A 14,404-nucleotide genomic window follows, 5' to 3' on the forward strand; every position below is an offset into this window, starting at 1 on the left:
TTGTATTTCTCTGTTGTTGTGAAGTGCTTTTTATTACCCTTGATGAATTTCCAGGTTTTGTTTATCTTATTTCACAGGACAAACTGGTTAAGTCGAACTTTAACAGTACTGGTTATCAGACAACAGACATGAACAATGTGATGGCAGGATGGTCTGTGCTGGGAGATGGAGGTTAGCCTGGGGGCCAGTTCATCCCGCGTCCACCCAAGACGTGGACATGGATGTGGTAGACCGACTGGCCTCCATCCGGTCCATCGTTGATGACAATCCTGTAGCCTCTAGACAAACCCGCCTCTTGAGCACACTTCTTTGCAACTATCAACAAGTGGCCCAACAACTAAGAGACAGAGAGAGAATGAATGAGTGACACTGAGGTTGAAATACAGACATGTATGCATGATCTTAAACAGACAACCCCTGGATTACAACAGTGTTCAGAGACTAACTGGTCAGACAAACTGTAAAAAGGCTCCATCTAGTGGTGACTGACAGAGCTGCTGTCACTGCAAGTGGAAAGTAAAAATGATCAGTCATACTTACTGCAGCATCACCCTCCTCTGCTTGTGACAGTTGAACGATTGGCTTTTTTGGCACAACGAGGATGTGAGTGGGAGCTTGAGGAGATATATCAGGGAAAGCCACACACTGAAATCCAAAACAAAACAAATCGCAAAGAAGAGATTAGCGTGTGCAGACAGGTGAGGTGTTGGTTTACACTGAGGTACCAGAGAAAATATCAAATGATATAATGCAATAAAAGCTACCTCAATCTGTATTTTGACATACATACATACATGGAAATACTCTACACCATAACTGTTACAGCATGATGGGTAAACCCCACTGAGGAGAGCAAGACACATGGTGGTCGTACTGTAAGGAAATGAAAAACTATATCATTTTCCATTACACCAGACATAACCTGAAGAATTATTGGTAGACTTATCTGGAAATTTTCAATGAGATGTGTCTTAATGCGATATGGCATTTTTAAAAGCTGCTACTGACCAATGACCATTAGTGACATTGTACAGTATTTCAACATTTATTACAGCTTCTTTAAGTAGGATTTGAGGTCTCAACGTTGCTACATTCTTTAATGCATCTTTTACCCATTTAGGAAATTAGAATAATCAGCCATAGCTTATTACATGGGGAATACTGAGCAGTTAACAATTAATCAAAATTTTATTACATTCACAATATAGATTGTGATTCACAATCATTCTTTTTATAAAGAAAAAAAAGAAAAAATGTGTGTCAAAACAGCATTATAATAAATCACTGTGGTGCTGCAGAGATGAACAAATCTTGTTCTCCAGATGGGTGTGAAGTAACAGATACAGCACTTTTACAATATAACACATGAAATATGAGTCTTATTACACTGAACGACTTAGCTGATGTGCAGTAACAATGCTTGTTTACATTTTTCACACTTACAAATAATTAACCCTCTAGTTGGATATATTCTTCAGACAAGTTTTTAGTCATAATTACTGTGGAGCAATATATCGATATTGTATCGTATTGTGATATGACACTAGATATCATGGTAGATTTTGGATATTGTTATATTGTGATATGGCAAAAGTGTTATTCTTCCTGGTTTTAAAGGCTGCATTTCAGTAAAGTGATGTCATTTTCTTATCAGATTGTTCTATTATTTATCTTTACCCAGTTCATCATTATATTCACATTACTGATGAAAAATCTGAATTGGGTTAAAATTTCGTGAAAGCAGCAAAAGTAGTCCCTACAGTTTTGCTGCAATATTGAGGTATTTGGTCAAAAATATTGTGGTATTTACTCATTTTATCCACTCAGCCGCTCCCACCCCTTGGAGTACAAAACATGTTGTCAGTCACAACCTACATGATCAATAATTATCAGTATCGACCGATATGAAACTTTTCAGCTCTACTGCCCAGACCTAGTCATAATCATCACTTGCATGTTGACATTTACAATTAACATACCTCCAATATGATGTAAGCATGTAACAGAACTGGTTCTGGGAGAAAAGTCCCACCCATCTGCTTGCAGCAACACTGCATATTACTTACACATGTATGTGCCTCACTGTGCTGACTGGGCCAGCAGTTGTTCTGTCTAAAAAGCGACAATCCAGTAGGTGTGATGTAAAGTCTAAGTCACCCTCATCTAGTAAAAAGAAGGATATGGCCCAGGATATACTCTCTATAAGTACATCATGACTTGGCAATGTATACTACCAGCATTTTTCTTTTCTCTCTTGCATAATTAGTGTAATTAAATATAATTCATAGCCATTCTAATAATAAAAGTCTCATACTGTTTATATGTTGTGTTGTCAATGCAGTGATTCCTGTTTGCCAGACAGTAATGTTTTTGATGCCAATCTTTGGGTGTTATTTTCTGTTTCAATATGACAGGTCTGGTAATGCAGGCAGCTTTATATTTTGAGAGTTTTAGTTATCTTAAGGTTTATAGTTCACGAAGGCTGATTTCATGAGTCAAACTACAGCAGCAGTGACACGTGAATACACAGACAGTCTGCAACTGTTGCTGGCTTACGTATCATATTAAAAGGACTGGTGCCAGTATCACTCAGACCAGGCGTACAAGGCCTGTCTCATAGCTGGAAAGCCAAACTGGTTGCATGAACCAGGCGCCAGCAAACATAACACGAGTAAAGTCTCAACATGCACAGCAAAACTGTGGATAGAAACCTGTTCAATTCTGTCAAAAGCCTCTTACTATTTAAAAGCACAGTTACTGCAGTCTGAGAGCATGTTGTGTTGTATTACCGCAGCACAAACTGTATTACTGCGGCTTCATTCCGTGATAAACACAAAACACACTTGTCTTAAATACACACAAAATTGCACTACAGTAACGCTGACAGCTTATTCTACAACATATAGCAGACTCTCTTGGTTTGGGTCTCGTCTAGAAGGGAACCATATTTGTGAAACTCGCGAGTTTTGCACGCGGTGTTTCTTCATTGCTAACGATGTAGGAACGAAATATGTTTTATAATGCGAAAACGCCGTGGTTAAAATGTGCGCAGGATCAGGAACAGAAAACATCTGGTTAAGTTAACGGAACGATCATGGTTTGGGGCAAAAATGAGCACTCGCGAGATTTCGGTCCAGTTTCTGCGAAGCTAGCTCGGAGCTAACCTTAGCTAAACGTCACCTGCACGGAGCTGTAATAATTTGCACCTTAATAAGTATATGAGCGAAAGTGTTCAATGCATACCAGGTCGTCCTCATAGAGCAGGTTGACAGGAATCTCTTTGCGTACGATTTTCCCAAATATTGTGTCTCCACCCGGCTGAGCAACCTGCGCTTTCGCCGTTTCCTCAGCCATGTTGGCGCAGATGACTGATCTATAAATACTGCATTTGGCTATGAAACTACAGCGAATGCTCATTGGCTGCCAAAACGCGTCACTCTAAAGTCTTCACTGATTGGTCTTTAGTACTTCCTCCAATACAGGAAGTGAGCTGAAGAAGTCAACATGGGGACTCGTTTGAAGGTGAGAATAAAGCATCTTCATATTCACTAAACTAACATGATTTAAACAATGTTTCCTCCACTGGCTGATTTTAACATTAAAAAATAGATATCCGGAGTGGCAGGACGTTGTTTGTATCCACAGCTGCTTCCGTTTCAGTGACAGCTGCCAAGGTGCTGAAGTTGTTGAAAACTGAATGTCTTGCAGGTCCTCAGCGTGTTTAAATCGCTGCACAGAACAAGGATGGCTGTATTCAAAGATGATGATATAGCACTGGCAGGTGAGTTATGTTGCTGGGTGGTTTGATTCCCAGTAGAAAAATGTCTGTGACCGTATATGTTTGTAGGATGTTTACCAACCCTTACCAAACAGAAGGCATGTTAATTAATCAACCTTTTTTCTCCACAAAGCTGCAAGGTTAAAGATCAACGAGGAGTTCCGGAAAAACAAAAATGAAACAGCAGAAGACAACATTAAGAAGGTACAGTTAAAGTGCAAAAGAAAGTGACATGGTTTGTTTATATACAGTAGATTGTGTATTGTATTTGCTGGACAGTTATGCATTTAAATAAGTCATGGGTTAATTACAGAGTAGGTCTTCCATGCACAAGCCCAGGGGCCAAGTGGATCAAATATGAGGACCTCGTGGAATTCACTCAAAAGTTGCAAAGTTATGGTCACATATTTGTTCCTTGTCCTGACCTAGTCCTTTACATCCTTTGTATCTGCCAATACAAAATCCAACCAAATATTTTTATTTGATTTTTTCCTACATAATTCAGCTACAGTAAACATGCAGGAAAAAGTGACTTAAAGACTTAAAAAATGTAAATGTACCACGTTAAGTCTTAAGTCTATAGAATATGATGCGTAGGTCAGGACATCTCTGCAGCGCAACAGTATTTAATTTTAAATGGTATTTTCAAACACATTTCACCTTTAACAAATATTTTGCCCCCTACAATTTGAAAATTGCTGTAGGCCATATTGTGATTTCAATAAAATTTGAGTCAATTCAGTCTGATATCGGGCTATTGTTGCATGCAAGCATAACAACAGCGAGGATGAATTCCTTTAGTATTTTATTTAATACTTGTGGAGAGGACTGTCATTGTTGATCTGCTGTAGCAGACTTCCCAGTGATTTAGAAAATGTCTCCAGCATCATCAAAGCGCAGTCTTCAAACACAGCAGCACTTTCTATTTCGGTTGCAAATGATGTGAAACAAAGGCAATTCTGCCTTTTTTTTCAAACTTTTACAAACTATTACAGACCCAAGACATATAATAAATGACAAGACAATGAAAAGTCATGATTACATAAAAACAGCTATACAAATGCATCCACAGCCGTGATTGCTAACGTGTAGTGCTAAATCTTAATCTTAATTCAATCTAAATCTTTGTGCCCAGGGTCTCATTGTGTCATTATCTGTTTTTACTCATTACCCTTCTACTTTTACAGATGATCAAAATGGGTTCAGATGTAGAAGTTGTTCTACGAGAAGCTGTGCTACAAGTGGAACATGTAGGAGAAAAACAACTCTGTATGTTATTTTTCATTTATCCACAATCTTTTTCTAAAAATGTGGTACCATGCTAGGAAGTGACATGTGCAAAGAATATAAACCAGCAATATTGATTTCTGCCTGACTTAATAATATGTACTTTCTACATTTCTCTCTCTCTCTCTCTCTCTCTCACACACACACACACACACACTCACACTCACACACACACTCACACACACACACACACACACACACACATGCGCGCGCACGCGCGCAGTGCTTCGACCCAGAGAGAGCCTTCTACTTGAAAATGTACCCTATTGTGACCAGCCCAGGAGAAAGGACAGGAAAGAAAAAGGACTTAACCAGAACAATGTTTCTTGTTGTTCTGAATCCCCTGAAAAGAAAACATGTTAAAGTCTTCACTTTGAGGAGGAACATTTGCTTTTGACACGCTGAAGATCTCTGCTGTTCTGCTTTAAGATATCTGTCCTGCAAACTGAATGCCATAATGTCATGTACAGTATTTTCTCAATGTTATGTAATGAAATTAAATGTGTTTTTATTTGAGTTTGAAGTTTTCTGCCTGCCAGTAGTTTCATTCAATTGAACAAGGGGGAAAAGCTACTTTGCTGCTACTGAAAAAAATGTTTCATTGTGTTGTAATTAAAGAGGAATATTCCCAGACTTTGTCAGGTTTCATTTATTGTTCAAAAAAAATATATGAATCTAACAATGCAGTTCTTAAAGCTCAGGACAAAGACAGTAACAACCCCCTTTTGCATTTCTATTCTCTGAAAATGTATCGCTGCAATAGTTATCAGGGTCACCCATAATCAGCGATGACATTTTGTTGAGTTGATTCATTGTATGTGCCCTTGAATGTGAAATATAGCTGAGAAAGTAGTGTCAGTTTACAGAATTATTTTAAGCAAAGATGTGGATTTTAACCCACAAAGGCTAACAATTATATGTTCCCTGAATTTTGCACATAGATACAGTGTTGTCTGTGCTGAATGCAATAACAATAATAAGGTATAAAATTGGTGTTTAAAGTTACTGAATTGCTTTATAACAGACACCCAATTTATAACAAATACTAAGTTTTTAAGTAATGAAAAATGCCTTTTTAATCACATTAGATCAGTCTCGTTGTTACAGTGTGCACCTTCTTAAAAATATGTAAAAAAAAAAAAAAAAAAAAAGCTACTACTACTAAAAGTCATTTTTTGTATTGGAAACCCCGTTCATTTTTTTCTACCCATTAACTATTGTAAATTACGTTTATTGAAGTTAATTATTAATAATTATTTAATAATAATAATAATAATAAATAGCTTAACTTTTTAAAAACGTCTTACCGTACAAAGCTTGTTTCAACGAAGGTACTACATTTCCCACAATGCCCATTAAGAAGTAAAAATGGTTGCATCATCAAAATGCGCCGTTACTCTGGCAACGCTGGTAACGTTCCCTTCGGTTTTAGCCGTTTAGCTATCTTGTCAACTGTGTGTATAAAATATCAAATGTAATGCCAAAAATAAGGTAAGAATAAGTTTGTAGGTAAATTTTCCTAATACTTAGCATTATTACTGAAGTAATAACATGTTGTTTTCGAACAACGTGCGGTTTTTGTTTACTATTTGTCAGCTCTGACACGTTATGGGAGCTGGCTGCAGCGGAGGTCCACTGTCGGGAGACTGAAGGTGGGGAGGAGGACGGAGGAGAGACGGCGGTCAATGAGAGGAGCGTGTTTTTGATGGGGAGCAAAGCTGGGGTACGTTTCCAGTCCACAGACCGTACATTTATAGCTTTCTAATGGAAGCATACGTCTTGTTATTAGGTAGCTAGTGATATAAGTTGTTGCGAGTAAGCTCACATTTGTTTTTTTCAGGGTAAAACGTCAATTCTCCTCAGATGCCTCGACAGGTGAGTGTGTGTAATCTAGATAATCAACTCTCATCTCAAAATGAGCGAATTTAAGCCTATTAAAATTAAACCTTTTCTTACCTCTCATGTTCTGCATGCAGACCAGTGTTAAAGGCACAGGTCACCCGACACACAACACAATAAAAAAAAAAAATTAAATTCAGTCTTGAGCTTTAGGAAGAGGATGCGTAATTTATAATTTAAGATTCAAAGCTTTCTGCTGTATCTCACAGTTTTCTTCAAAGTACAGGGCTGATGACATGACACAAAATGATATCTGGTCAGCTAAATTTGCTAAAAGAAAGATTTTTTTTAATCTTAGATTATCCTGTTACACAACAATGATAAAGTTCTTTTATCCACCAGGGATGAACCAACCAAACCAACTCTGGCACTGGAGTACACCTTTGGCAGACGGGCCAGAGGACACAACACAGTAAGGAAGCCCTGTTAGTCTTGGGCACTTTTTCTGAGGGACTTTGAGCAAAGTTTTTTTCTTTTTTTTTTGTAAGGAGGTACAAAAGACTGAAGTAATTCACCACAACTTCCATGACTCCAGCACATTGAGCACAATGCATCAGACTTACTGTGAGAGTTGGTGTGTTTACATGACATGCTATGACTGCTACGCTGTTTAGTCAAACCTACTGGACGTCTGTGGCACATAATGTGTAACATGTAATGAGATGATGTGATAAAAGTGATTGCCTGGTGGTTTCATCTTTCAGCCTAAAGACATAGCCCACATATGGGAGCTGGGAGGAGGGACTTCTTTGTCAGACCTGGTTCAGATCCCCATCACTCCTGTCAGCATCAGGTAGGTCACTCACACACATTCCTGGGGTACAGTTATCTATTTCATAGGTCACTGTCCTTTTCATTGTTCTGGTTTTAGATAAAAAAGGCAATATATGACATGATCTGAAGGTGGATATTATTTATGTTTTCAATTCAGGCTATTGTACATTTATCGGTAATCAAAGGAGTTTCTTGGTCTGAGCCTCTCCCTCTTCTGCCAGAGTTTCTGTATCCTGCCAGAGCACATAGTCCTTCCTGTCTCTTCCCAGGTCTCTCTCTGTCATCCTCATTCTGGACCTGTCCAAACCCAACATCCTGTGGGGAACCATGGAGAAGTTGCTTCAGGCAGCACAGGCACAGCTGGAGAAAGTCACCTCCAAGGCACAACAAGCACTGAAGGCCAAACCTGGAGCCAAACACCAGACACCTGTCCACTCAGCACGTGTCTTACCTAAAGACTATCCAGTAAGACCTCAGCTCATGACACCCTCCATTATATTAACCTAATGTTTTGTTTCATCCAAGGCAACACATAGTAAAATATTTGAAAAAAGTTTTCAAAATGCTTGAACTTTGAGACCAATGCTAACAAACTAAACAAAGCAACATGGTGATAAAATAGCTTTTTATATCAATATTTATATCAAAATAAAAGTTCACCAAACCTCACCTCACAATGGGGACAAAGCGTTTTTTGTTCAGTGCAGGTATATGATGGTATTATGTATCCTGAGTTAACTGCATCTCTCAACAGGACAGAGAGTTGATCAGTCCCTTTCCTGTTCCTCTGCTCATTATTGGCAGCAAATACGACCTCTTTCAGGTAAAACACAACATTAAATATTACCTATGAAATTTGAATCATGGTGGCTAAATGACACTTTATGACTTTTCAAATGCTCATCATATACAACTTAAAAGCTTTTTATGAGTAGTAGTCAGTAGTCAGTTGTGGTTTCCCACATAATTCTCTTCTTGGATCTGGAATAATATGTGTAGCACATTTAGAGAGACAGATTTTTCCAATTGTGTTGCAGGAACTGGACTCTGACAAGAAGAAAGTGGTTAGTAAAACACTGCGTTTTGTTGCCCACTACTATGCAGCCTCTCTCATTGTAAGTTTTTTTTTATTATACATGCAAAATATTTACATTAAGATAACGGAATCAGTCCACTTTATCAACTGTTGCTTTTGTTTTAATACATTTTTTTTCTGTTTCTATGCCAATCTTTTCATCAGTTCACAAGCATCAAGTCAGAGAGCCTCATGTCAAAAACCAAGAGCTTCTTCTCTCACATGGCTTTTGGTCTGGACAGAGGGTGAGGAGGATAATACAGCACTGTACACACTCATTGTTTTAGGGGCCAATTTGCCTTTTGATTGTGAGGGCATGAAGCAGCAAGCCCACCAAATAAAACAATGATCTTTAGTCCAGGGAAGTAATGAATTTAGCAGAAGTGTTAGTAAAATTAAATTAAAATTTAAAATTTAAAAAGCAGTTTATTTAAAAAAAAAAAAAATTAATTAGGATTTATAAATCACCAATATTTGTTCACACTCCTAAGTCAAAAGTTCATACATTCTTAACTGTGGACTAACCAGAGTCACTGCATCATTTTAAGATGGGAATGGGCAATAAGATGAACTAACGTTACATTTGTTAACATTAATGTTACAAACATTAGGCTGTAATTGGGCTGTTAATGTTGCCAAATAATAAATTTAGAATCTCAACAAAAGACCCTAGAGTCTAAAAAATGTTTTGACAAGAAAGAGGCAGAAGAGAAACAGAAATTAAGTGGGGCATTGCAGGCAGGGCATCAAGGCCACTGTGGCCTCAGGGCATATCATTTTTTGAGTGGTATATGGCCAAACTGAGGGAATATGACAGCCATGGCCTTCATGGCCTCCATAAAATTACTGCCTTGGTTATCAGTAATACTTGTTAGATTTGCAAATTGCATTTTACATTTATACTTTACTAGGACTATAAGAAATTACATAATATCAGACAAGTTTTCTCAAACTTTTTGAGCTTTTCTATAGACAATTCAAAATGCATTATAGACAATAGAGATGAAAAGGAAATACATTTCACACCTATTTAAGCATTTAAGCATACTCTGCTACTGCTGGTGTAATGTAGTTTTGTTTTTTCTTGTTTTTAATGTTGTGATCAGGAAAACTTTGTCCTGTGACTCCACCAAGCCTCTCATCATTCCAGCAGGCTCTGACTCCTTCAGCCAGATAGGTGAGCACAGCACTACTCTGTGGCCAAAAGCAGTAATGCATTTGAGTGGAATTCAAATGCTGTTGCTGTGCTGTGTTGTATACGTCTGATTTATATCCACTGTCTGCCTTGGCCTTGGTTGATGTGGACGGTATTGCGTGATATTAACTTTGAAATAATGCTCCTATTTAGGTTCCCCTCCTACGACTGATGTGGAAATTACTTCTCTGCATGCCAAAAACCCAAAGGACCTCTGGAAGAAAGTCTACGAGCGTGTCTTCCCCCAAGAGGTAGTTCAGTCACTGGCCTCTGATGTTTAAGAATATGAATACCCTCACATCAGCCAATATATATCATATTCACACACACTGACTGTGTGTATGTCACGTACAGCATTCCTGCTTATAAATATTAATGTTTACATGAACGAGGACCTCTGTAAACAGTCCATTTCTAATGTATTGTTCTGTCTAACTGGCTTTGTCTTTGCAGAGTACTAGTGAGCAGAGGGAGCTGAAGGATCCAGCGAAAGATCCACAGTATAGTGAGCCTCAGATTGATGCCATGAGAGCCCAGAAAGACCAGGTAACTCTTTTTGACCAATCACACACTTGTATTGTATTACTTTATAGCTGTATAGTTCTTAAAGTTTTGGGAAAGCATATGATTTGCCCATGTTTCTGGACACAAATCCCACTGTAGAGTTGTGACTCATGAGTTGGCAGTGTGGTGCTCAGTCAGTTAATCCAGTCTGTGTGCCGTGACCCTGACCTTTCACCTCCTTGTGAAGAGGAACAAGCGTTGAAGAAGAGGACATACTTTAACAACACTGAAAGGTAGCCCAGAGAGAGTGACATTTCAGCCATAAACCCTGGAGTAAGAAGTAGCTTTTCATCTTTGTTATGATAATTTGTTTTATATTTTGTCATTGCTGCTCTTAGCCATATGCTCCAGAGGCACAAGACTTTAAATAATGTTTATCTCAACCACTTTATTTTATATACACTGAATGCCTTACTTTAGTTTAGTGAGGTCACATAAAAAGAAAAGGAATCAGTACCTGTCCCTCTACTGCCCAATCTGAACTGAATTAAATAAGAACTCACACTTTCCTAGAGAGACAAATAGCTGTTGAAGTGTGCAATGCACTCTGCTCCGCATCTGTCCAAAACAAGGATAAGGTTCCTGAGTAACCTTGTGTCATCTAGCCTGTATTTAGTAGTGTTACTGTCATAATCTCATTAACAGGCTGTAATAAATTGTGGTGTTATAACCTCAGAGATTAGTAGTCAATATAATATATAACATATGTAATATATGGGTGGTAATCTCTCTGCACTGCAGGATTATATTTTTTATTATATTATTTATTGATATAGAGGGAAACACTGCAATTATTGAACAATTACTAATGCATCTTGATGCATCAGCATTTTTTATTTCTATACATAATTGATTTATTATGACTACTTGCTGCTTTTAAAGGAGAAATCTGTATTATGTTATTATCAAACATAAAATGTCCATGATAAATCATCAGAAATTGAAAAAAACATGCTAAGTTGAAATACGTGTTTAAGTAGTCATTACTCAGTGGGACAGAATGTCTGTTTTTGTTTGACTGTTCCAAGTTTCAAATTAATGCTCAATGTTCGTCAAACAAGTGTCTGTTTATGAGTCGTAAAAAATCATTGGTGATATTTTAGAAGGAGCAGATCTTTATAATGGTTGAATTGAGCAATGTGCTCATGGAATCCGTCAGGCTGGCCAAAGGCAAGCAGTGACTGACCTTAGACTCTGCAGTGGGTATTTTGGAAGCAGTGGGCTTTTGTTTTTAGGATCACAGGCTTAGCTTTACATCAACAGACGGTTGACAGTTATAAACAGCTGATCAACTGACAGTGTAGGACTCATCATTGCTTGTTACTGTTAAAATATAACACGGTGGTTGTCTCGTGCTCCTGTAGCATTCTCGCAGCCTGCCTGAGCTTCCTTGAGTCTTCAGGGAAGGGTCGGGGGAAACAAGTCACATCAACAATAGATTGTATGTTAAATAGGCTTTCAACTTATTTCAGCGACTTCCACTTCATAGAAGCCAAAATGCTCCCATACACTAGTTTTTCTATCCATCTGCAGTTTGTCACGCTCGTTCATCTTCACAAAAACTCAAGAGGTAGCTTAGTTTACAATGTAAACATCACACACGTTTACATTTGTCTTGTTTCACTATCCGGTTGAGCTGTAAGAAACATACAGCATGGTCTTACAAAATTGTTATAGTCATAGTGTCATAGTGTCAGTAATTGGGTTTTAAATTTCTAGTTATTGCATTGAATTAGATTGCATTTGCTTTGATTCATAACCTTTCAAGACAGCAATGCGCTGCATGTAAGAATCTGTTATTTTCCCATCTCTGAGACTGCTGAGTCTCCACTGCTATATATATTTTTAATGCCGATGTATATTTACTGAATTTGTTATGCTAGTGTTTTTACTTCTCTTTCTTGCTTTGCCCTTATTTGTTAAAATCTGGCATTTCTTCTTATGCTGACTGCATAGTTGTTGCGTGCTATGTCATAAGAATTTCGTTGCTCAAAATGACCCTGTGTTACACTGTGCATTCGACAAACAAAACGCTTTGAGCTTTGAACTTAGTCTCCCCGCCAACCTGCCCTGGTGCCACTCTGGCACTTGAACTGCAGTAACCTGTCTGGAGGGGAGTTGCAATGCTGTTATCACTGACTGAGTCTCACCTGATGCTGATCGTCTTGCTCTGCCATTGGATGGCACTTAACGTAATTGGTCCGGGTAACCAATAAGAGAAACAGGGTAAAGGTTTATTCCAACTGAATGTCAAGAAAAGCTTTGTGAAGGCTTATTTGCATGTCAGGCCAGATTGTAAGCTGATATCCATCGTGCTAACTGTATCCCTGGCTGAGCTTGTGGACCCTTCACCCCAGTTTGTACCTCTTATGTATTACCTTAACATTCATGGCACAGAGCTAAGCATCTGTTTTTCTGGCAGATAAATCAGTGCCTTCTTTTAAAAATCCAGAAGGTAATTTCGCAAGTGCCACAGAATCTTCAGACTCTCATTGAGTCATTGATTTGATTAAAAATATTCAGTCAGTTTTTATATAATTTATCACCTGTTTCCCAAGTTGTGACTATATTTCCCAACCCAAAAACATGTCAGTCAGAGGTGACACATCTTCTTTCTTGAGATGCATAAACTGAGACTGAGCCCAGCGGAGCTTTCATACAGCATTGCTCACAAACGCATTGTGTGTATCCTTGAGGTCTAGCAAATGTGATGAATGCATTTCCTTCCTCATAAAACATCTGCAAATTTGAGTTTTTAGTTCAGAATTGTTTATATTTCTGTTTGCTAGCAAGCAGTCTTCTTCATTCCTGCCTTTGCTGGCATGTTGCTTCATCGGCACATTACTGCAACCTAGATCCAATGTAGATCACTGGAATTGTGTGAGGCCATTAACAGAAGTGTGTATTGTGTTACCTACATGCATGTGGACAAATGTGCATCCTCACCACAAAACAAGGGTTTGTACAAAGCCTTTAAGATTGTAAAATGCTTAATTTTAGCAGTTTTGTTTCCAAGATTAGGAATGTGCTTGAATTTGAATGTAGTCCTTGAAATATCTTTGATTTTCAACAAATCTTTTAATATTTAACTGGAACTTACTCATAAAAAACACTGCTCCATCATGCTATCAGTGGTCAAAAAGTTACCTTTAAGTGACGATGTATATAATGTATAGTATTATACACTCTTAAAAGATTTTACCATAAGGTCATGGCAATTTACCATAACTTACAGGAATATACCAAGTATTGACTATATCAAAACATATCTGGAAAGAAAACTTCAGATTCCTGGGTTGCCCTTACAAGATACAACTGTATGACAAAATCTTTACTTCATTTAATGCATAATAACATAATATTATCTACGCTCTATATTGACATCTAGAGGAGAATAAAACCTTGTTTACCATTATAAGTTTGTATTATGTCTGTGCTTGTATTTTTTCAATGTACTTCATTAACAATATTGAAATGGTGTCATGCTTTTTCTTCTCTTTCTGTGTTTCTTGTTTTTTTCAGGAGTTGGATCAGTATAAGAGGAATGCAGCTAAATCATGGAAAGGACTGGAGCTCGAGACATGAGCGATAATCAGCGTTATGGTCAAACACTCACATACACCACATATTAATGTAAATACAGTTTATATTTTTCATTATTTATTTCCTTTTGTGTCATTTTGTGTTTTTACAAGGTAATTCATACAACTTGTATAACTATTGTATAACTATACATTTAAATAATCAAAATCATTTATATACTGATAATGAAATGTGTTCTAAAAAAATAAACAATATTACATTCTCACAATACACATCACTTCCTATTAAT

The 14,404-nt window shown here is 37.6% G+C and overlaps 3 protein-coding genes across 4 annotated transcripts; 2 read left to right on the top strand and 1 right to left on the bottom strand.

The window, feature by feature from the left end:
• hint1 (histidine triad nucleotide binding protein 1) lies at positions 1-3,399 on the bottom strand. Its single transcript, XM_084736341.1, has 3 exons — positions 3,244-3,399; positions 541-645; positions 1-337 (listed from the first exon to the last, which is right to left on the bottom strand). The coding sequence occupies exons 1-3, from the start codon at positions 3,352-3,354 to the stop codon at positions 173-175; spliced, it is 381 nt and encodes a 126-aa protein (XP_084592467.1). The 5' UTR covers positions 3,355-3,399; the 3' UTR covers positions 1-172.
• Positions 3,400-3,501: 102 nt separating this feature from the next.
• lyrm7 (LYR motif containing 7) lies at positions 3,502-4,667 on the top strand. Its single transcript, XM_084736342.1, has 3 exons — positions 3,502-3,522; positions 3,709-3,781; positions 3,912-4,667. The coding sequence occupies exons 1-3, from the start codon at positions 3,505-3,507 to the stop codon at positions 4,007-4,009; spliced, it is 189 nt and encodes a 62-aa protein (XP_084592468.1). The 5' UTR covers positions 3,502-3,504; the 3' UTR covers positions 4,010-4,667.
• A 1,790-nt stretch (positions 4,668-6,457) lies between these two features.
• Positions 6,458-14,383, top strand: dync2li1 (dynein, cytoplasmic 2, light intermediate chain 1). Of its 2 annotated transcripts, XM_084735448.1 has the most exons (13): positions 6,458-6,556; positions 6,662-6,788; positions 6,906-6,940; positions 7,307-7,376; positions 7,669-7,757; positions 8,008-8,203; positions 8,493-8,561; positions 8,776-8,853; positions 8,979-9,058; positions 9,920-9,990; positions 10,162-10,259; positions 10,462-10,554; positions 14,095-14,383. In XM_084735448.1, the coding sequence occupies exons 1-13, from the start codon at positions 6,543-6,545 to the stop codon at positions 14,155-14,157; spliced, it is 1,083 nt and encodes a 360-aa protein (XP_084591574.1). In that variant the 5' UTR covers positions 6,458-6,542; the 3' UTR covers positions 14,158-14,383. The 2 variants fall into 2 exon arrangements, with proteins under 2 accessions (XP_084591574.1, XP_084591575.1); XM_084735449.1 differs by lacking the exon at positions 8,493-8,561.
• Positions 14,384-14,404: the final 21 nt, after the last annotated feature.

Source organism: Lutjanus erythropterus, chromosome 14 (assembly GCF_056507025.1).
Source record: "Lutjanus erythropterus isolate fLutEry1 chromosome 14, fLutEry1.hap2, whole genome shotgun sequence".
In the NCBI taxonomy this organism is placed as follows: domain Eukaryota; kingdom Metazoa; phylum Chordata; class Actinopteri; order Lutjaniformes; family Lutjanidae; genus Lutjanus; species Lutjanus erythropterus.

What these genes read in the sequence shown, in the direction of transcription:
- dync2li1 (XM_084735448.1), top strand. An exon ending in TCTTACCTAAAGACTATCCA is followed by an intron (nt 8,204 to 8,492) that starts GTAAGACCTCAG and finishes ATCTCTCAACAG; the next exon opens with GACAGAGAGTTGATCAGTCC. An exon ending in TGACTCCTTCAGCCAGATAG is followed by an intron (nt 9,991 to 10,161) that starts GTGAGCACAGCA and finishes GCTCCTATTTAG; the next exon opens with GTTCCCCTCCTACGACTGAT.
- lyrm7 (XM_084736342.1), top strand. An exon ending in TGATGATATAGCACTGGCAG is followed by an intron (nt 3,782 to 3,911) that starts GTGAGTTATGTT and finishes TTCTCCACAAAG; the next exon opens with CTGCAAGGTTAAAGATCAAC.
- hint1 (XM_084736341.1), bottom strand. Translation starts at nt 3,354, where the DNA reads ATGGCTGAGGAAACGGCGAAAGCGCAGGTTGCTCAGCCGGGTGGAGAC. An exon ending in TGCTCTATGAGGACGACCTG is followed by an intron (nt 646 to 3,243) that starts GTATGCATTGAA and finishes TTTGGATTTCAG; the next exon opens with TGTGTGGCTTTCCCTGATAT. An exon ending in CAGAGGAGGGTGATGCTGCA is followed by an intron (nt 338 to 540) that starts GTAAGTATGACT and finishes TCTGTCTCTTAG; the next exon opens with TTGTTGGGCCACTTGTTGAT.